Below are 21,894 nucleotides of genomic sequence, written 5' to 3'. Positions count from 1 at the left end.
CTCTGAGCATGAGCAGGAGACGGCTGTGGTGGTGTCAGTCTGATTCTTGGACTCCCCGCCATGACTTGGAGTGGGAGTGGTGGTGACTGCAGCCGGTGTGGCTCTAGCTAGCTGGGTTGGGTGCATGGCTGAAACGTGTTTTTCACTATGACACTCCTCACACTTGACGATGGATTTACAGTCCTTGGCCATGTGCTCAAGTGATGCGCAGCATTTGAAACAGATCCCAAGCTCTGTGAGGACTTTCTTGCGCTCCTGTAGGGTTTTGGATCTAAACCCTCTGCACTTGTTCAGTGAATGCGGATTTTTATGGATGGGACATTCTTGATTGAAAGACTTATCTCGTGATACGATGGTGTTCTGTTTATCTGTGTGTGCTGCAGGTAATGGTAGCTCAGTCTTCCTAAAGCTGGTGTCACACACAGCGACAACGACGTCGCTGCTACGTCACCATTTTCTGTGACGTTGCAGCGACGTCCCGTCGCTGTCGCTGTGTGTGACATCCAGCAACGACCTGGCCCCTGCTGTGAGGTCGCCGGTCGTTGCTGAATGTCCAGCTTCATTTTTTGGTCGTCACTCTCCCGCTGTGACACACACATCGCTGTGTGTGACAGCGAGAGAGCGACGAAATGAAGCGAGCAGAGGGAGCAGGAGCCGGCGTCTGGCAGCTGCGGAAAGCTGTAACCAGCGTAAACATCGGGTAACCAAGGGAAGACCTTTCCCTGGTTACCCGATATTTACCTTCGTTACCAGCCTCCGCCCTTGCTGCCAGTGCCGGCTCCTGCTCTGTGCACATGTGGCTGCAGTACACATCAGGTAATTAACCCGATGTATACTGTAGCAAGTAGAGCAAGGAGCCAGCGCTAAGCAGTGCGCGCGGCTCCCTGCTCTCTGCACTGTGACATGTAGCTGCAGCACACATCGGGTTAATTAACCCGATGTGTACTGTACCTAGGAGAGCAAGGAGCCAGCGCTAAGCGCGGCTCCCTGCTCTCTGCACTGTGACATGTAGCTGCAGCACACATCAGGTTAATTAACCGATGTGTACTGTACCTAGGAGAGCAAGGAGCCAGCGCTAAGCGCGGCTCCCTGCTCTCTGCACATGTAGCACAGCGACGTTATGATCGCTGCTTCTGCTGTGTTTGACAGCTAAGCAGCGATCATAACAGCGACTTACAAGGTTGCTGTTACGTCACCGAAAATGGTGACGTAACAGCGACGTCGTTGTCGCTGTCGCTTAGTGTGAACCCAGCTTAACACTCACAGTGTTCTTAATGTCTCTGCGTTTGTGTATGGCACCTTCATACCTTGAGGATGATGTTGCAGCTGCCGAAGTGTTGAACTCTAGGAAGTCGAGGCTGGGGTCGTTCCTCATCTGGGCCTGCTCGTCGATGAACTTGCAGAACTGAATAAATGGGGGAAAGGTGACGTCATGCATTCTTTTGTACCTTGAGACTGACGTTGCCCATTTCTCCTGCAGACTGTATGGCAGCTTCACCACGATTGGGTTCACTCCATGGGCTGTATCCAGGTAGCACAGCCCAGACAGACGAGGATCTCTTTTGGCGAGCTCCAGCTCCATGAGCAGATCACTTAGGTCTTGAAGCTTGTGGACTTCTTTAAGGTTGATCTTTGGGATATCCTGCAGTCTCTTGAATAGGGCTTTCTCTATTGCTTCTGCGCTGCCAAAGGTGCGTTCCAGTCTCTGCCATGCAGCAGCGAGACCTGCTTCTGCTTGTCCCACATAGACGGTTCTGAGGCTCTTGATACGGTTTGTAGAGCCTGGGCCCAACCACTTGATCAGGAGGTCAAGCTCCTATTCTGCAGTGAAGTTGAGATTGGCGATGGCTGACTTGAACGTTGCTTTCCAGGGCCTGTAGCTCTCTGCACGATCATCAAATTTCGTGAGACTAGTGTTGATTAGCTCTCTGCTCACCATGAACCTGGCAAACTCAGATATATCTGATTTCTCACCACTTGTTGCCACGACGACTCGTGATGCCCCTGGGGCGTATGGGCTGCCTGGCATGAATGGATGAGATGTTCCCGGGTAAAATGACGTTGCTGCAGGGTTGAGCTGTGGTTTAGCCTCTGTAGATTCTGATGACCGCTGCTTGAGCTGTGGAAGTGGGTCAGGAAACACTTGGTTGCCATCTTGCCGTGGTGACTGTGTTTGAGAGGGCACCTTCTGGTGACTGTTATTAATTTGCTCGGGTGCTTTAGGTGGCACTGGCACTGGTAGAGGTAAGTTGGAGGTTTCAGTGTTGTCGGCTTGGACAGTTCTGCAAACCGGGGTTGCTACAGGTAACTGATTCAGTACATAGTCTTTTGTGCGATCAACTGGATTGTCTGCTTCCAGTGGTGGCGAGTGAGCTGGATCAGGACCTTGGATCAATGCTTGCTCAAGTAGTCTCACTTTAGCTAGCGCAACTTCCTCTTCCATCTGTGACCGAAAAATCTTTATCCGAGCCTCCGCTTCTGCCCTTTTGGCTTCCGCTTTAGCAGCTTCTGCTTTTGCAAGGGCTTCTGCTTTAGCGGCTTCTGCTTTTGCAAGGGCTTCTGCTTCTGTCATTTTGGCTTCTTCCTCTACTTCTCTTTCTGTGAAGGAACGTCTCACCTTGGATTCCTCTGCTCTTATGCGGGCCTCTAGTATCCTGTCGCTCAGGGCTGAGCTTCTTGAGGATGATGACCCGGATGACCGAGAGGAACGTCTAGATGAGGTTGATCGGTGTGATCTGGTTTCTTGCTGGTGCCATAGACAAGGTGCCGGCCTTGTCTATGGCATCTTGCACCTTGGCATCTCTTTCCTTGTCTACCTCTTCTGCCTTGCTCAGGTCTGAAAGAGCTTCATCAATTTTTGGAGTCTTTTAGAAAGGTAATGTACCTTGTGGACAGTCTCTTGTATCTTTCATGAGCTGTGTTCAGCCGTTCCAGAGCGGCTTGTAAGCATGTGGCATCACCTGATGAGGATTCAAGTCTTGACATGTAATAGGTGACTCGTTCCCACTGTTCTTCCAGGTGTTCACATAGCTCATCTTTCATAGTGTGATAGTTTTCAGTGGCCTTTATCGTGGGTTTGGAAGAGCGCTTCGGTCGGTCAACTTGGTCTGCTGAAAGCGTGGGCTCTGCCTCCTGGGCTTCCTTATGGACAGTATCAGATTGTATTTGCTCTGTTTCAGCAGTGGGGAACTGTCCAATGTCTTTTTCGGCCATTTTGATTTAAGGTGTACTGTCTCTTTAAGAAACTTGACTTTTGACTAGGGGTCCAAAAATTGTTGTGCAGCTCTGCAAGGACTCCCTGATGAGATTCCCAAGGTGTCTTTAGCAAAACTTGGGGTTCGCAGTGCAGCGATGTGCAGTAATGAGGTATAATGTACTGCAAGTCTATTGAAGTGGTATGGCTAGAGGGAAACCGCAGGTGCATAAACTGTCCCTTTACAATGCAAGCAGAGGTGATATAGGACGTGGCAGATGGGAGAGCTTCCCCTTAGGCTTGTCCAGGCATGCACTGTTGCAGGAAGACTAGTGCACAAGGCTTGTTGCTAGGCAGATTACATGGAAAGTTACAGGGTTCTTAGGGATCTGTAGCCGGGGTATTGAGCTCTTAAGCAGTCTTCTGACTGATTTGGGCTCTCAAGGAAGTTTTTGCTTTGGGCTCTTAAGCAGTCTTCTGACTGTTCTGTCCCCACTTAAAGGTGATTTAAGGCGCATAGTTGTGAGAGGTTGTGAGAATCTTACCTTCGTTTTTCCTATAGGTGAGGCAGACAGGACCAGAGCGCTCCAGAGTGAAACATGCACATGCTGAGATGAAACAATGGTGGTTTATTTTCTCCAAAGGTTAGGACATGCAGAGTGCAGTAATCCAAGTACTTGGCATTGTAATTCTCCAGTGATGCTTGCCTCTGAAGCTACTACGTGGTCAGAAGACTTTGCTCCTAGTAGCTCCAATAAGGGATGTTGTTCTCACAAACTCTGGTTTGGAATGCACACACCAGGATGTGATGCAAGAGGGTCATCAGACACTCCCATGGGCTGGACAAAAGAAACAGAGGAGCCGAAAGGTCTGACCAGTAGATGACAGCAGAGACAAGCATGAAAAATATTAAATAACAGTTTTAACTAAGACAAATAGAAACAGCACAGTGACCCAGCGGAGATATGGTCACACATAGGAGCTGCTTGGGTAAGCAGCACTTTCCGTGGGTCTCCCTCCCCCCCGCAGGAGCCGCCCGGTGCTTCTCCCTGCAGGGATCCCTCTGGCAGTGCGGCCTTCTGCTGGCTCCGTCGGCCATCTTGTGATGGCGGTTCCCGTACATGGCGTCCCCCAGGGTCTGGGATCAGGGCTTCTCCCGGGGCATCCCGGCACTCACCCCTCTCCTCGGTGGCCTCGGCTGGCTCCGGATAGTGGCAGGTTCCTGTCTCCCCCGCCGCTTGGATATCAGCCGCGTCCTCCGGCTCAGTCTCCTGAGCAGGCCGCATGGGTGCCTCGGCTGACAGGCTCCTTGCTCCTGACAGGTAGGGAATGATGTTGTCGCCCCTCTGTGGCCCCGGGCGGATAGCGTGCCCTGGATCGCTTGATGCAAGTCTTGCCCATCCTAATAGTCTGATGCCGGTGGACTGTGCTGGAAGTGCTGTGGAGCTGGAATGGTGCACGTCCTCACTCGGCCATGTCAAGCCACACCCCCCATTTCCCCTGTTTTGAAAGAAATATTAAAAGTTATATTTTATTATTACCCTGCTGATACAACAAATTCTGTAAACCATTAATTACCGCTCTTGTATCGCAGATATAACCAAGTAGATCATGGACTAAGGGTTATTATTTTTATTATTATTTATTTATAGAGCACCATTAATTCCATGGTGTGCTGTACATGAGAAGGGGGTTACTTACAGAATACATATACAAGTTACAGTAGACACACTAGTACAGAGGGAAGAGGACCCTGCCCTTGCGGGTTTACATTCTGTAAGTTTTTGGGGAGGAGACAATAGGTGGGGTGTAGGTTGGGCGACAGCTCCGCACGGTGGTCGGGCGGCAGCTTTGGTGGTGGTGAAGCAGTGAGGTCATTGTAGATTATAGGCATTTCTGAACAGATGAGTTTTCAAGTTCCGTTTGAAGCTTGCAAGTGTAGCTGATAGTCTGACGTGTTGAGGCAGCGAATTCCAGAAGACTGGGAATGCTCGGGAGAAGTCTTGGAGGCGGTTGCATGAAGAGTGAATGAGATAGGAGGAGAGAAGGAGATCTTGGAAGGAACGGAGATTACATTATGGAGTGTAGCGAGATATTAGTTCAGAGATATACGGATGAGACAGATTATGGATGGCTTTGTAGGTCAGTGTTAGTAGTTTGAATTGGATATGGTGGAAGAGTGGGAGCCAATGGAGGGACTTGCAGAGAGGAGAAGCGGGGTGGTGTTGAGGAGAGAGGTGGATCAGTCGAGCAGCAGAATTAAATATGGACTGGAGAGGGGCAAGCGTGTTAGCAGGGAGGGCACAGAGGAGGATGTTGCTGTTGTAGATAAAAATCCACCTAGGCACCGAGATTCTCAGTTATTGGTCCTATGCCTGCAATAATCGGTCTAAAAGGGGAGAAAATTTGTTTTTGTGGATGTATGGCAATCTAATATATAAAGCTGTGTGTGTGTGTGTGTGTGTGTGTGTGTATGTCTGGGATTGGCATCTGCACCGTCAAAGCTACAGCCACAAAATTTTGCACACTCACACGTCTGGACCCCGAGAGCATCACAGGCTATGTTTTGAGGGGAAATTTTAACCCCGCGCTTTACAGTTATTCACCAAAAAACCTGCCTCCATTAAAGCGAATGGAGCTGGAAGCCACAGTGCAGCCAGAACATCAGAAGAATGCGCAGCCACGCCCTTAAGTTGAATGTTGGCGTGTCACAATGCAGCCAGGGAAAGAGACAGACACAGACAGGGAAAGAGGCAGACACAGACAGGGTAAGAAACAGACATAGACAGGGTAAGAGACAGACAAAGAGAAAGACACAGACAAAGAGACAGACTGACAGGGAAAGCGAGGGAAAGAGGGAGACAGGTTAAGAGACAGACACAGACTGAGAGACAGAGACAGACACAGGGAAACAAACAGACAGGGAAAGAGAGGGAAAGAGACAGACAGTGTAAGAGACAGACAAAGACAAAAGACAGGTAAAGAGACAGACAAAGAGACAGACACAGGGAAAGAGACAGGGAAAGAGAGGTAAAGAGACAGACGGGGAAAGAGACAGACGGGGAAAGAGACAGACGGGGAAAGAGACAGACGGGGAAAGAGACAGACGGGGAAAGAGACAGACGGGGAAAGAGACAGACGGGGAAAGAGACAGACGGGGAAAGAGACAGACGGGAAAAGAGACAGACGGGAAAAGAGACAGACGGGGAAAGAGACAGATGGGGAAAGAGACAGACGGAGCACATTACTTGGCCAATTTAGTTAAATCTGTGTGGAATATCTGTGGTGTTGAAATATATGTTGTGAAATGCTTCTATGAGCTTAGTTTTTGCCTTTTAATAATTACATTTCTATTTGTTTTGTGGTTTTTGTGTGCAGAATCAATTTTTGTTAATACATTCTATTTTGTTATCAACAGTTATTAACCCGGGCAAAGCCGGGTAGTACAGCTAGTGCATTATAAATTGGTACAATTGGATGTTCCACATATAGATGTTTTGGTAGATCCTCATTAATTGCGCCCAAATATACACCTTCTTCCAACAGTCTATATAGATCTAATTTATATTCAGATGTAGAATCATTTACCAAAGGTATATATACAGTACAGACCAAACCTTTGGGGACATCTTCTCATTCAAAGAGTTTTCTTTATTTTCATGACTCTGAAAATTGTAGATTCACATTGAAGGCACCAAAACCTATGAATTAACACATGTGGAATGAAATACTTAACAAACAAGTGTGAAACAACTGAAAATATGTCTTATATTCTAGGTTCTTCAAGGTAGCCATCTTTTGCTTTGATTACTGCTTTGCACACTCTTGGCATTCTCTTGATGAGCTTCAAGAGGTAGTCACGGGAAATGGTCTTCCAACAGTCTTTAAGGAGTTCCCAGAGATGCTTAGCACTTGTTGGCCCTTTTTCCTTCACTGTGCGGTCCAGCTTACCCCAAACCATCTCGATTGGGTTTAGGTCTGGTGACTGTGGAGGCCAAGTCATCTGGCATAGCACCCCATCACTCTCCTTCTTAGTCAAATAGCCCTTACACAGCCTGTAGGTGTGTTTGGGGTCATTGTCCTGTTGAAAAATAAATGATGGTCCAGCTAAACGCAAACCGGATGGAATAGCATGCCGCTGCAAGATGCTGTGGTAGCCATTCTGGTTCAGTATGCCTCCAATTTTGAATAAATCCCCAACAGTGTCACCAGCAAAGCACCCCCACACCATCACACCTCCTCCATGCTTCACAGAGGGAACCAGGCATGTAGAGTCCCTCCGTTCACCTTTTCTGCGTTGCAGAAAGACACGGTGGTTGGATCCAAAGATCTCAAATTTGGACTCATCAGACCAAAGCACAGATTTCCACTGGTCTAATGTCCATTTCTTGTGTTCTTGAGCCCAAACAAGTCTCTTCTGCTTGTTGCCTCTCCTTAGCAGTGGTTTCCTAGCAGCTATTTTACCATGAAGGCCTGCTGCACAAAGTCTCCTCTTAACAGTTGTTCTAGAGATGTGTCTGCTGATAGAACTCTGTGTGGCATTAAACTGGTCTCTAATCTGAGCTGCTGTTAACCTGCGATTTCTGAGGCTGGTGACTCGGATAAACTTATCCTCCACAGCAGAGGTGACTCTTGGTCTTCCTTTCCTGGGGCGGTGCTCATGTGAGCCAGTTTCTTTGTAGTGTTTGATGGTTTTTGCCACTGCACTTAGGGACACCTTCAAAGTTTTCCCAATTTTTCGGACCGACTGTCCTTCATTTCTTAAAGTAATGATGGCCATTCGTTTTTCTTTACTTAGCTGCTTTTTTCTTGCCATAATACAAACAGTCTATTCAGTAGGACTATCAGCTGTGTATCCACCAGACTTCTGCACAACACAACTGATGGTCCCAGCCCCATTTATAAGGCAAGAAATTCCACTAATTAGACCTGACAGGGCACACCTGTGAAGTGAAAACCATTTCCGGTGACTACCTCTTGAAGCTCATCAAGAGAATGTCAAGAGTGTGCAAAGCAGTAATCAAAGCAAAATCTGGCTACTTTGAAGAACCTTAACTTTTTTGTTAAGTATTTCATTCCACATGTGTTAATTCATAGTTTTGATGCCTTCAATGTGAATCTACAATTTTCAGAGTCATGAAAATAAAGAAAATTTGAATACGAAGGTGTGTCCAAACTTTTGGTCTGTACTGTATGTCGCTATTATTTAGCCTTTCTTGATTACCACGGAGATATAATTCTGTGTCCAGAATCACAACTCCTCCCCTTTTATCTGCAGGTCTGACTATTACATTTTTCTTTTGTTTAAGTGCGTCTATTGCCAGTTTTTCCTGTTTAGTTAAATTAGTATGTGGCGCCCTGGACAAGCCAGGTCATCACAGGTACTACACCAACACACCCTACATGCCGGCTAGGCACACCTAAGTCAAACACAAATCCTTGTTGCCTTCCTCCAGGGACTGATGTCCACACCAGGTGGTGCGCCAGGCGGTTGGTCCCGCCCACTGAGGAGTTCACAGTCCTGCAGGCGGGAAGAGTTTCAGTTCAGTTTGGAGAGCGAACTGGTAGTAGAGGAGACTGACCGTGTCCGGGTGTGTGGCCCGGGCACACAGCAAGGTTGGCAGACGGTGGTGACCGTCTGCAGGAGAGGCTGATTGGAGTGAACCGTACGGACAGGGGACGGGCGGTGGCCCGCCGGTACCGGATCGGGGAGTGAAGAGAAGCCAGCACCATTCGGCAGTGCCTACGGACCCCGACCAGGCTAGGAGTCGCCGTAAAACCGGTCAAATACGTTAGCGAAGGGAACCTCCGGGGTTTCCCAGCAGTCAAGACCCGATTGAAGGCAACAGCTCACACCGTAGAGGGAAACACAGTCACCGCCAAGGCTACAGTTCCCAGGGCCAGAGCCTGCGGGCAAAAGGGGCTCCCTCAGCATCCATCCAAGCTGGGGAGCGGGTTACCGGTGGGAAGCCATTGGAACCGTAAACACAACACAGGTGCAGGGAAAGGCAATCAACCTACCGGGAGGAGAACAACCGCAGCCGCCTGTGGGACCCGTCCATCCAGCCGTTTGTTTGACCAGAGACTCTGTGTGAATTACTGGCTGAGTGAGTACCACCGTGCCGTGCGGCACAGCGCTGCCCCCGCGACCTTGCACTTCACCAGGCCCCGTAACCCGCCTACCATCCCAAAAACCCTCACCGGGGCCCCGGGACAACCAACCCCCTACCCACGGAGGGGAGAACCAACATCCAAGCTGCTCCCTGCCATCGCTCCCGGGATCCCCGTCCAGAGCAGCGGTGGTGTCACAACTTTACCACAACCGTGGGTGGCGTCACGGACAATATCCCCCAAACCACACACCAACCCCCCTTTCACTCACGGGTGAGGAACGCCGCTCGAGTCCCTGGGATCCGGCCCACCGCTCGAGCCACCACTGAGCAGCAGCCGCAGCAGCCGGACCCGAGCAGTGGGTGAGCGCAGCGTCCCCTCCTCCGCCCATGACAACTTGGCGTCACGAACAGGATCTTACCGCTCTGCCGTCTGGTAGAGGTGCGCCTTGTGACCGCCGGAGGTGTCCGGCCGAAAATTTTGAGAAGCCGCCATTTTGGGCGCGAAAAGTCCCCACTCGAGCGTCTTCCCGAGTAGTGGAGGCGCGAAAACCAAAACCCTGCCCCTGTGAAGGAGGAGCCGGAAAAAGACTAAGGGGGACGGATGGCGTCTGGCCGCATGTAGCCCGAGGCTATAAAAGCAGGGACGCCAGGACCCTGCGGCCATCTTTTTGTTCCTGGAAAATGCCGTTGCAGCGATGCATCAACCATCCCGCAGCACCATAGCCCCCGCGCCCGGGACCGCGGCGTGGGTGGAGGTCCGGACCGCCCAGCTACAACAACGGCTGCAGATCCGGGTGCAGCTCCTCTTGGAGGAGTGGGAGGCCGACATGGCGGAGGTGGTGGCGGCCATACGGAGACGCGAGGAGGAGGGAGTTCTGGAAAGGCGGGTAAGTGACCCACTCCCCTGCACCCCTAGTGGGTCGGTCATCGCGGCCGAGGGGACCGGTCTACGCCCGCTCGCCCTGCTACCTCCCCCGCTATCCGTGTTAGCTGCCGCTGCCCCGCCACTAGGCCTGCTACCATCACAACCGGTAGCGGTACCCCGCCAATCCGCCCCGGTGGACCGGTCTGCAATAGAAGTCCGTGACCGCCCGGAATCGCTCCCGTGGAAGAAGCCAGCACCGCAAGTCCCGCTGACCGCTCCCAGACACCCGGCCTCGGCTGAGGCATGGTGGGGATGCAGCTGCCAGGAGGCAGAGCAGGCCATGTCACAGCGGGGTCCCTTATTACCGAAGGTACCGGTCGTAGCCGGCACGGGGGGACTCCGGCTGGGCCCATCCCCCACACCGCCTGAACCGGAGCAAGCAGAAAGTGCTCCGCACCGGGAGCGGCAGCAAAGGCAGCTGCGCCGCGGGATTGCTGATTAAGAAAGAAAAGTTAGAGCATGGTAGCGGTTCCCGGTTACCTTGCTGTCGGTCCCTATTGGGACTCTGCTGACGTTCCAGACGGCCCTCAAGGCTAAGGAGTCCGGTTGGAGGAGCAGTCGTACCCGCATCATCGGCAGCTGAAAATGGAGTCCTGTGGGACAGTGTCACCCCTGTGTGAGGGTGGCGTTGGGGGCTCATGCTGTTCGATGGTGGACTGTGGGAAAGCTGCAGGAGGAAGCTGTACCGGAGTCAGGTGATGTGGATGGCCCCTGGGACCCAGCTGACAGTCCCCGTTGGGACCCTACGGCAAGTCTCCGTTGGGACCCTACAGTTTTGTTTGTGGTAGCCCGTTGGCTACGAAGCACTGTTGTCCCCGTAGGGACTTCCTGCAACCGTTGCGTAAGGAACTGCTTACGGACAAGCCCGAGAACTTGCAGGGCAACCACAAACTTAGTGGAATGTAAATAAAAAAAAATGTTTGTTGGCTTGAAACCGTTGCCGCCTCCGGAGAGGCTGATTTGGGAGAATGGGCCTGGAGGAAAGGGATGGCCCAGGCCCGCCACTACCATAACCGGTGGCAATCCTCCGGGGGTTCAGGGGTCCCCAAGGACACGGGTCCCCTGAAAGAGACATAACCCGCTCCTCGGGCAACTTGGTGCTGGACTGGGGTCAAGGGGTGTTGCCCGCTTCTTAGGGGCAGCATCAGGGCCAGGTTGTTTGGGTGGGAGAAGAGCAAAAGCCGTACCGTTGAAAATGTTTATGATGTTTTTGTATATGTGCTTTTATCGTTTTTACTCTTTTTCAGTTGTGAAAATAAAACCGGTGATGGACGGGCAGCCCGCGGACGGTCTGCATTTTACTAAGGGGGAATGTGGCGCCCTGGACAAGCCAGGTCGTCACAGGTACTACACTAACACACCCTACACCCCGGCTAGGCACACCTAAGTCAAACACAAATCCTTGTTGCCTTCTTCCAGGTTCTGATGTCCACACCAGGGGGTGGGCCAGGCGGTTGGTCCCGCCCACCAAGGTGTTCACAGTCCTGGAGGCAGGAAGAGTTTCAGTTTAGTTTGGAGAGCGAAGTGGTAGTAGAGGAGACTGACCGTGTTCGGGTGTGTGGCCCGGGCACACAGCAAGGTTGGCAGACGGTAGTGACCGTCTGCAGGAGAGGCTGATTGGAGTGAACCGTATGGACCGGGGACGGGCGGTGGCCCGCCGGTACCGGATCGGGGAGTGAAGAGAAGCCAGCACCATTCGGCAGGGCCTACGGACCCCGACCAGGCTAGGAGTCGCTGTAAAACCGGTCAAATCCGTTAGCGAAGGGAACCTCCGGGGTTTCCCAGCAGTCAAGACCCGATTGAAGGCAACAGCTCACACCGTAGAGGGAAACACAGTCACCGCCAAGGCTACAGTTCCCAGGGCCAGAGCCTGCGGGCAAAAGGGGCTCCCTCAGCATCCATCCAAGCTGGGGAGCGGGTTACCGGTGGGAAGCCATTGGAACCGTAAACACAACACAGGTGCAGGGAAAGGCAGTCACCATCAACCTACCGGGAGGAGAACAACCGCAGCCGCCTGTGGGACCCGTCCATCCAGCCGTTTGTTTGACCAGAGACTCTGTGTGAATTACTGGCTGAGTGAGTACCACCGTGCCGTGCGGCACAGCGCTGCCCCCGCGACCCTGCACCTCACCAGGCCCCGTAACCCACCTGCCATCCCAAAAACCCTCACCGGGGCCCCGGGACAACCAACCCCCTACCCACGGAGGGGAGAACCAACATCCAAGCTGCTCCCTGCCATCGCTCCCGGGATCCCCGTCCAGAGCAGCGGTGGTGTCACAACTTCACCACAACCGTGGGTGGCGTCACGGACAATATCCCCCAAACCACACACCAACCCCCCTTTCACTCACGGGCGAGGAACGCCACTCGAGTCCCCGGGATCGGGCCCACCGCTCGAGCCACCACCGAGCAGCAGCCGCAGCAGCCGGACCCGAGCAGTGGGTGAGCGCAGCGTCCCCTCCTCCGCCCGCGACAACTACATTTATTGTTAGATTGGAGATCTAACTCCAGCAACTCCTTTTCAATGAAATTCTGGAATTGATCTAATACAACAGGTCTTGATTTTAACGGGTAGAATTTATAGTTCGGTCTAGAAAAAAATCTCATTACGAGCTACTTGGCAATCTATGCTTTCTGATTCTGGCTGTTATAGAGAAGATAAATGCAATAATTCATGAAACCCATGTACACCTTCAATATCAATAACATTAGGGACATTGTCAGTTTGTACAGAATTATTTAGACATGATCTAGACATTGGATTATCATGAGCCTCCTGGTTTTGATTGAAGTGACATCTAAGGGTGAGGTTTCTTGTCAGTTTATTTATATCTAGTATGGTCTGAAAGACATCGAATTTTTTGACTGGCGAGAAACCTAAACCCCTAGATAAAACTCCAATCTGTTCTGCTGCTAGAATTTGGCTGGACAGATTTTAAACTGGACACGTTAGGTGTTCTTCTTTAATCTCGAAGAGCTTCTTACTCCTCCTATGCTTCCTCCCCGCCCTCCTCTTGCGTTTTTTGTGCGATAGATGTGAGGGGTGGAAAATTGTTATCATAAGAAACTTCTCTGGAGTCCGTACTCTCTTCATTGGATTCTCCTGAAGTTGTTAGAGATATATCTGAAAAGCTGACTTTTCTCTTTCCTTGTCCTTGATATTTTAAGATAAATTTTTTTTGGTCAAAATATTTCCAGGAATAAATGTTGTTACTTTCGTAATCTTTAATATCTCTTTCAAACTTTTGTTTTTTAATTCCTACTATTTTCTCTTCCAGTTTTTTTTTATATCAATGTCCATCTTTTCTTTTAATTTATTAACTTCTTCTGTTAGTCCATATTGTTCTAATTCATTTTTAGTCTCAGACATTTCTTTATAAATTTTATGCATCTCAGCTCTATCATAGCGGATCAGGAGCTCCATAAGCTTTATAGAGCACGCTGATAACAAACAATTCCATTCAGTTATAAAAGGGTCAGGATTGGACGAAGTGGCAGTCTTATTAAGCCTTAAACCTCTAGGAATCATACTTTTATCTACATAAGATTGTAATGTAGTAGAATTCCGCCATAAATTGATCTCTTTGATTTTTAGCGTTTCCAGTGATTTATATAATGTAGAGATATTGTTGTTACCTGACTCTGTGGAACCAGTACTGTCGACCTGTATTTCTCAATTAAAGATCTTAGCCAAAAGGCCTGTTGGAGTGGTCTTCCAACTCAATAAATTGAGTACTCCTATAATTCCTTTATGCCAGTAACAAATGTTCATACATAAGCAGGAGCACGGAGAAACCTTGTAAATGCAGAAAGACATATTTCCAGCTCACCGCTCCTGTTTCAAGGCTTAAAGGAGTAGACCACTTGATCCTGCACGGACATCCCAGGTTTAGAGATCCAAATTAGAAACAGCAAATTCCAGCGGATCACAGGCAGTAGATTAAAATATCCTCTTTATTTTCACATTTAAAATAGACAGACGGTATCCACAGAGATACCAAAATTCACCCAACGCATTTCGACATAACGCAGTGTCATAGATTCTTATTCATGGATGTCTTACAAATGATACAATACCTCTATATAGCATACACACACTCCCATCTCACATAAGGTCTACATCACAATCAATTAATTACTCTACATCTGTCATATGCACCTGCGTTCAGGGAGTGAAAAAAAACCATCTACCTGCTGATGAATAAAACTATGAAAAAACAAATTAAAAACATAGTCACGTGAATATCTATCTATTATTAATTATATTGGATTATCATATCCTGGCGTATGTTAAGCCCTTGTGGAATTCTAGTATTTAACTTGAACATCCAAAAGGATTCACGGTTAAGAACTTTCCGCTGAAAATCTCCACCTCTATCCATTTCATTCACTTTTTCTATCGCTCTAAAACGAAATCCCTTTAGGTTGCCTCCATGGCATGTAACAAAATGTTTAGTTACCGCTGAAGAACCACATACGTTTGCCCCATTCATGTCAGAAATATGGCGCCTTATGCGGTTCTTGAGGGGTCCCACTGTGCAAGCCACATACTGCTTATGACATATGTTACAATCGATCAGGTATTCACTATTACATTTCATATATTTATTAATCTGGTAACGGGTGCCAGTTACCAGATTAATAAATATATGAATTGTAATAGTGAAGGGATACTATACCTGATCGATTGTAACAACTTATGCAGTTCTTCAGCGGTAACTAAACATTTTGTTACATGCCATGGAGGCAACCTAAAGGATTTAGTTTTCGAGCGATAGAAAAAGTGAATAAAATGGATAGAGGTGGCGATTTTATGCGGAAAGTTCTTAACCGTGAATCCTTTTGGATGTTCAAGTTAAATACTAGAATTCCTCAAGGGCCTAACATACCCCAAGATATGATAATCCAATATAATTAATAATAGATATATATTCATGTGACTGTTTTTAATTCGGTTTTTCATAGTTTTATTCCTCAGCAGGTAGATGGTTTTTGTCACTCCCTGAATGCATGTGCATTTGACAGAAGTAGAGTAATTACCGTGTTTTTCAGACCATAAGACGCACCCTGATTTTAGAGGAGGAAAATAGGAAAATAAAATTTTAAGCAAAAAATGTGGTCATGACACACTGTTATGGGGTGAGGATCTGCTGCTGACACTATTATGGGGGTAATGTCCCCAAATTCTCTACTAAGGTACCCCAGCCTGGTAATGATCATCCTGCCTTGTATATACAGTATATGTCCCTCATCCTGGTATAGCCCCCATCCTGCTATATACCGTCATCCTGGCATATGGCCGAATCCTGCTCATATACCCCCATCCTGCTCACAATATACCCCCATCCTGCTCATATACCCCTATTCTGCTCACAATATACCCCCATCCTGCTCATATACCCCCATCCTGCTATACGGCCCACATCCTATGCCACATAAAAAAAAAAAAACGTTCATACTCACCTTACCCCTTACCTCACTCCCTGCAGCATCGCTCCTCCTCCCGTCTGTGCCAGCCCAGCAGCAACGCTGGAGGATGGAGCTGGCCATGATCCCTGCAGCACCGCGATGTCCTCCTGTCTGTGCCGGCTGCGTGTGGACATGTGCGCACAGCGATGACGTCATCACTGTGAGCATCGCTAGTCTCCACACAGCCGCGGCCGGCACAGACAGGAGGAGGTTCGCGGTGCTGCAGGGATCGTGGCCGGTGAGTGTACTGATGCACTGCACCCCACGCTGATGATGCGCGGGGGGCAGTGAATACAGCCGCACATGATCACTCCAGGCTGTAGTTGCCAGGGGTGATCATGCGTGCAGGCTGCATCCCCCGCGCATCCCCCGCCCATCCTCGCACCCACCTGTCAGCGCCGACTTCAGCGCTGAGAGATGATGGGCGGGAGGATTGGCGTGCATATTAAATGAGCGGGTCCACGAGGTCACGGCAGGCGTTCCTACAGCCTGCTCGTGCCCCCGATGACCCGCTCCACCGCAGCACCCTCATTCCCCGCAGGCCTACATTCAGACCATAAGACGCACCCCTGACTTTCCCCCAACATTTGGGGGGAAAAAAGTGCGTCTTATAGTCCGAAAAATACGGTATTTGATTGTGATTTAGACCTTATGCGAGATGGGAGTGTGTGTATGCTATATAGAGGTATTGTATCATTTGTAAGACATCCATGAATAAGAATCTATGACACTGCCTTATGTCGAAACGCGTTGGATGAATTTTTGTATCTCTGTGGATACCGTCTGTCTATTTTTAATGTGAAAATAAAGAGAATATTTTAATCTACCTACTGCCTGTGATCCGCTGGAATTTGCTGTTTCCATAGTGTTATTAACCATTTTCCTATACACTGTGTGCAGAATTATTAGGCAAGTTGTATTTTAGAGGGTTTTTTTTATTATTGATCAACAACTATGTTCTCAATCAGCCCAAAAGACTCATAAATATCAAAGCTTTGGAAGTTGTTTTTTTTTAGATTTTTTTAGATTTGGCTATCTTAGGAGGATATCTGTTTGTGCTTGTAACTATTACTGTGCAGAATTATTAGGCAACTTAATAAAATCCAAATATATTCATCTCACTTGTTTATTTTCACCAGGTAAACCAATATTACTGCACAAAATTTAGAAATAAACATTTCTGACATGCAAAAATAAAATGAAAAATCAGTCTTAAAATATTTCTTCTCCCAGTCTTGACGTTTTATCTTATGTTTCTTGTTTAAAGGTGGTCGTTTTTCAGCCTTCCTTACCTTGGCCATGTCCCTGAGTATGGCACACCTTGTGCTTTTTTTATACATTTTGCCAAAGGAAAGGAAGTTGCCTAATAATTAAGCACACCTTATATAGGGTGTTGATGTCATTACACCGCACCCCTCCTCATTACAGAGATGCACATCACCTGATTTACTTAAAGGGGTTATCCGGCTTAATTTGCTTTTTTTCATTGTTACCCTATTGGGCTACATTGGGGCAGGTAAGTAGATAGAGAGCACTTACCTGCCCTGCTGTCAGCCCCTCTCCCCAGGCTCAGAGTTGTCATGTGACCGCTCCTGCCGCGATTTTGCTGCTTCCGGTCATTTCATGTCAACATGGGCAGGACCATGTTGACATGCAAATCTGGAAACAGCTTGTTGCCGCCCTGCTGGGCTGTACAGTGCGTGAGTCCCCGCCCCCCTTCCTTGCACCCTCCCAGACATTCCCTCGCACCCCGTACTCTGCCCACAACCTCCCCCTGCACTGCTGTGGGGTCTGTTACCTGGGGGAGGGGCCTGGCGGCGGCTGCCGTGATGTCAGCGCCAGCACCGGGCCCCCTGCTCAGGATCGCACATTCAAATGTACCGGCATCACAGATCACAGATGCCGATATATTTGAAAGCACTGATGAGAGGGAGCGCAGCGCTGCTTCTCATCAATGCCCGTGCAGTCTGTGTCTGACATTTCAGGACAGCGGTGACGTCACTACTGTGCTGATATGTCCAGAGCACAGACAGCGGACGAACGTGCAGGAGCGGCGGCGACCGAGTACGGGTGAGTATGTATTCCCTACATGTGTCCCTACGCGGGTTATACTGAATCCTCAGTGTGAGACTTAGTGTTGAGGTGGAAGGAGCTGCTGGAGCCGTTGCTGTCTGAAGCGGTGTAGACTGTAGTCCTGGTTTCTGACTGCAGCCAAGAAGTTGGAGTTTATCCTTTCTTTATTTCTCTGTTTGTCTTCCTTCCCTTCTTGTGGTTTTAGTGCAGCGGTGGGACTAGTGTTGCTCGCCGGCCATCTCACTAGTGAGGGTGAGCTCAGGGCTTTGCAAGGGCATTAGATATCCTGCTTGGCGGCAGGTGAAATAACCCATATAGGGCTAGCTAGAGAGTGCAGGGTCAGCCAAATAACTAGAGGAGGTATCCATCCTCCCACTCCCTAACTGCAATGCCCACTGCTGTTAAAGTGTCACCCATGAGTTTCGTGGTGTAGTGGACAGTAGTCGGTCCGTGTGTGTCTGTTGCGCCGTGCGCCGGACGTCCTCTGGTCTGTGCGTGACAGAAATGTAGTATAGTTCTTCTGATTCACTATGTCGCTTCCCTCATGTTCAGGGCATTGCAGGCTGCTATATAGAATTAGTGTGAGTAGGAGGTGCTGCACTTTACACTTTGTGCAGGATCCATCACAATCTTTTCTATAATTTTTTCCCATTTGCCTATTGAGCAATGATTGAGACTGTAAGTATGAGCCGCCATCTATAAACATCAGCTGCTTTACCTGTCTGATAGTAGTGCTGCGGATCCCTGTGCTCGCTGTTGTACAGCAGTGGGTACATAGACGACATACCAAGATAGTACTACTTTATTAACCCCTAGATGCTGCTGCCTATACTAGCCGCGGCTTATAAATGGTTAGACTGGGATCTAATGCAATTGCAGAACTCTGATGAGAAACAAAGGCCCCAGGACTGCCATGGCTATATTTTCGGCTGGGCTGAAGTCAGGGTCAAGAGATTATCAGCTTATTACTGTCAGGATCTAATGCCTTATTATACTAAGCAAATCCATCTGCACTTTATTGTATAGGACGGCAGCTCCCCCGGACCGATCATCCTGCAGGAGACGGTGGTGGCCGATCCAGAGGTCCATACATGTACACTAATGGAAGAAGCTGAACAGAGGGCAGTAGCCAAAGCCATATACCTGGTAGCCAGTGGAAGTGTCACCTTTGGATTGGAGGGGTGTATTGTATGGAAATCTGAGGAGTGAAGGTGGGTTTATACTGAGGTGTTACTCCCTTGCTGAGCTTGTATGAATAAACACAATAATAGGAGACATTTTTCAAAACTGTTGCCAAGAATAGTAACCAATAGTCAGGAGCTCAGCCGTGACGTGTACCTGCACTTTACACCTTATTCTATAATAATTGGGATTTCTGTACCTGTAGCCACTTGAAACTATAACATTTATATCTTATTTCTTTTGCCCAAATGAAAATCCACCCTAAACAGCAGGAAAGCATTTCTTCCTTCCTTCACCCCTCCAAAAACAGATTAAAAATTGACCAAAAAGTTTGATGTAACCCAAAATTGTACCAATGAAAAGTGGATACGTGTTATCACCACATTACATGCACCCTGTGCTCTTAAGGGGTGGGATGTAAAATACTTATCCACGAACATATAAAATAAATTGCTACTACTACTAGCACATGATGGTGAATGGTTTTGTTTATTGCTGGTAAATGTCCTTTTAGGTTCCTCTCTGCCACTAGTGATGTGAGCTCCACCGAGGGCAAAGGACTACAAGTTGCCATTGTTGTGTTTATCCATCGGTACTCAGGAGAGGAAAAACCCCCTGTGGGGGAAACCTCTAGGGAACCATGACCTAAGGATAAGTGCCCTTCCCTGGGGGCACGAGGCAACATGTCATCCAGAAATGCTGGTCCGCGGTCATATTAGTGACTCCTGGTAGGATTTTCATGGTCTCCAGCTTCTTCTTGTATTCAGACACTGCAGATGCAGCAATAACCCCTAGCCCTGATTATGGCGGGGCAGAGGAGTGGATATGGCTACACTGCAGGTCACGGCCCTCAGGACACTCCTAGTGCTGGTGGAATAGGAGCCGGTGAACAGCGGTTCTCAAAGCTGTTCACTTCCAGGGTTTTATCCTCCTCCAGATCCTGTGGAAGGCGTCCTTCACAATAGTGCCAAATGTCCTGTCGGGAGAGATAATAGGTTAGAAAGAATCCTTATGTCGCAATAAGACACATGAATTGGGACTGTCCTAAAGGGATAACGTGTAAGCGGCAGTCAGTAAGAGGCTTCCACACTACACTCTGCTGACAGATTCATAGGATAAGAAATGAGCCTCAAAAAGTCCCCCTATCCCCGTCCCATTTACACTGACTCACCTCCGATGGGGTTTTACAGGCCTTCGATTAGATATTATAGGTTTTGGTATTGATTCTATGACCTTCCATCCTTCATTGGCAAATGTGAATCCACAGAACAGGTTTTGACCTGTTTCGTCTATTGGTGTATTGCTAGCTTCAGTAAAGCACAGGACGTCTTTCATTGTATCAGATGTCATCACTGGTGGCTGCGGAAAGAAGATACAAGAGTGAGAGCGTTCATAAAGAAGAAACAACAGAAATGTACTACTGCCACCATCTTCTCTGGGTCATTTACTTACAGGGGGTAGCTGGAATGAAGGGAACGCTGTGGCTTCCTCTATATCTGTCCAGTTGATCTCCATAAAGAATGGATGATCTCTGATGTTCTCCACAAATTTCTGCCGACTTTCTGCTGACTTATCCAAGAGCTGGGAACATATAATGAAGATGATTATTGAGTCTCCAGTCATCTTCCATTGTGTATTTCATTACATATATTCGCTGTATTACTGAGATGTGTCTTTATACTCACCCCGTTAATGATGGCTTTGAGTTGGGGGTCCATTTCATTTGGGAAGACAGGATCATCATTGATTATTGCTTTAAGGGCCCTACCAATTTTCCCTCGATAGAATGGATGTTTGCCAGTAGCCATCACGTATATCACCAGACCAGCAGAGAACCAGTCCACTGCCGTGTTGTAGGGCTTGTTTTGAAGAATCTGTAAAGACATGAAAAAGACAATAAGAACATTGTCCAACTAGCAGAAGACATGGAGATGTCCAGCCTTGTATATCAGTGATCCCTCAGGGACATGTAGATGATTCCTCACCTCAGGAGCCATGTATAAACGAGTCCCGGCCCAACCTGAAATGTTTGTATCGCCAAAGATGTTCATCACTGCAAGACCGAAATCAGCGATCTTCAAGTGACCGGTGCTGTCCAGTAAAATGTTGTCCGGTTTTATGTCTCTGGAAAGAGTTTAAAAAATACCATAATGCAATTATTATATTAGCCGGGCTGATAACGTTTTAGGGCCTGAGATATCAAGTGTCTACAGGGGGTATTAGGATGAGGGTATAAGAGTATATATACCAGGTCTACAGAGAAGACGTACTGCACCTACCTGTGTATGATGCCTCTGGAGTGGAGAAATTGCAGCCCACAGATCAGCTCAGCAGCAAGAAATCTAATGAGAAATAAAACAACAGAAAATGATCAACATCCATCATTTCATGAAACTAAACTTAGGCGCATAATGACGTAAAGCCATTTGAGCCTGACAACCATCATCTTCATGTAAAGACAGCCTGGACTGGTTGCCCCGAAAGGGCTCAAGGGACGGCAACATAGCTAAGGAGGAAAAATATACCTCATAACCATGACTATACAAATTGAGGTCACGGAAGCCCACAATGGGGTCTAACTGTGCCTAGCACTTACTCTATAGCAGGGGTGGGGAACCTCCGCCCGCGGGCCAAATGCGGCCCGTGGCGACTTTGTATGCGGCCCCCGGGTACATTCCCGGGGACCGCTGTGCTCTGGCGGCAGCCGCGCTTTTCCCGGCTGCTGGCCCTTTAAATCCCACTGCCTGATGACCTGAGAGTAGATGCTAGAATGTATGGGCTCTATCCAGATCCTGACTTCCAGGACCTGACTGCAGCCCATACATTCTAGGCTTAACCACGACCTGTGCTAGTGTGCTCTGGTGGGCGGGGTAAGCAGCACGCTGCGATAAAGTCACAGAAGAGCTGCAGCAGATTTACCAGCCTCCCGGACCTGTGTT

The 21,894-nt window shown here is 48.6% G+C and overlaps 1 protein-coding gene and 1 long non-coding RNA gene across 2 annotated transcripts in view; one reads left to right on the top strand and one right to left on the bottom strand.

Annotated features, from left to right (window-relative positions):
* The window catches only part of LOC142282334 (uncharacterized), a 98,259-nt gene extending 79,287 nt beyond the window's left edge, over window positions 1–18,972 (top strand). Inside the window, exon 3 of the long non-coding RNA XR_012744261.1 lies at window positions 18,800–18,972. This is a non-coding gene — a long non-coding RNA (uncharacterized LOC142282334). The remainder of the gene's footprint in view (window positions 1–18,799) is intronic.
* Window positions 18,973–19,437: 465 nt separating this feature from the next.
* Window positions 19,438–21,491, bottom strand: LOC142286415 (protein kinase C delta type-like). Its single transcript, XM_075333359.1, has 6 exons — window positions 21,481–21,491; window positions 20,941–21,079; window positions 20,641–20,829; window positions 20,408–20,536; window positions 20,127–20,314; window positions 19,438–19,931 (listed from the first exon to the last, which is right to left on the bottom strand). The coding sequence occupies exons 1-6, from the start codon at window positions 21,489–21,491 to the stop codon at window positions 19,865–19,867; spliced, it is 723 nt and encodes a 240-aa protein (XP_075189474.1). The 3' UTR covers window positions 19,438–19,864.
* Between the last annotated feature and the right edge of the window lie 403 nt (window positions 21,492–21,894).

The sequence above is a fragment of the Anomaloglossus baeobatrachus genome, chromosome 2 (assembly GCF_048569485.1).
Source record: "Anomaloglossus baeobatrachus isolate aAnoBae1 chromosome 2, aAnoBae1.hap1, whole genome shotgun sequence".
In the NCBI taxonomy this organism is placed as follows: domain Eukaryota; kingdom Metazoa; phylum Chordata; class Amphibia; order Anura; family Aromobatidae; genus Anomaloglossus; species Anomaloglossus baeobatrachus.
The sequence above is the reverse complement of the archived record's forward strand: the minus strand, read 5'-3'. Positions and strand labels throughout refer to the sequence as shown.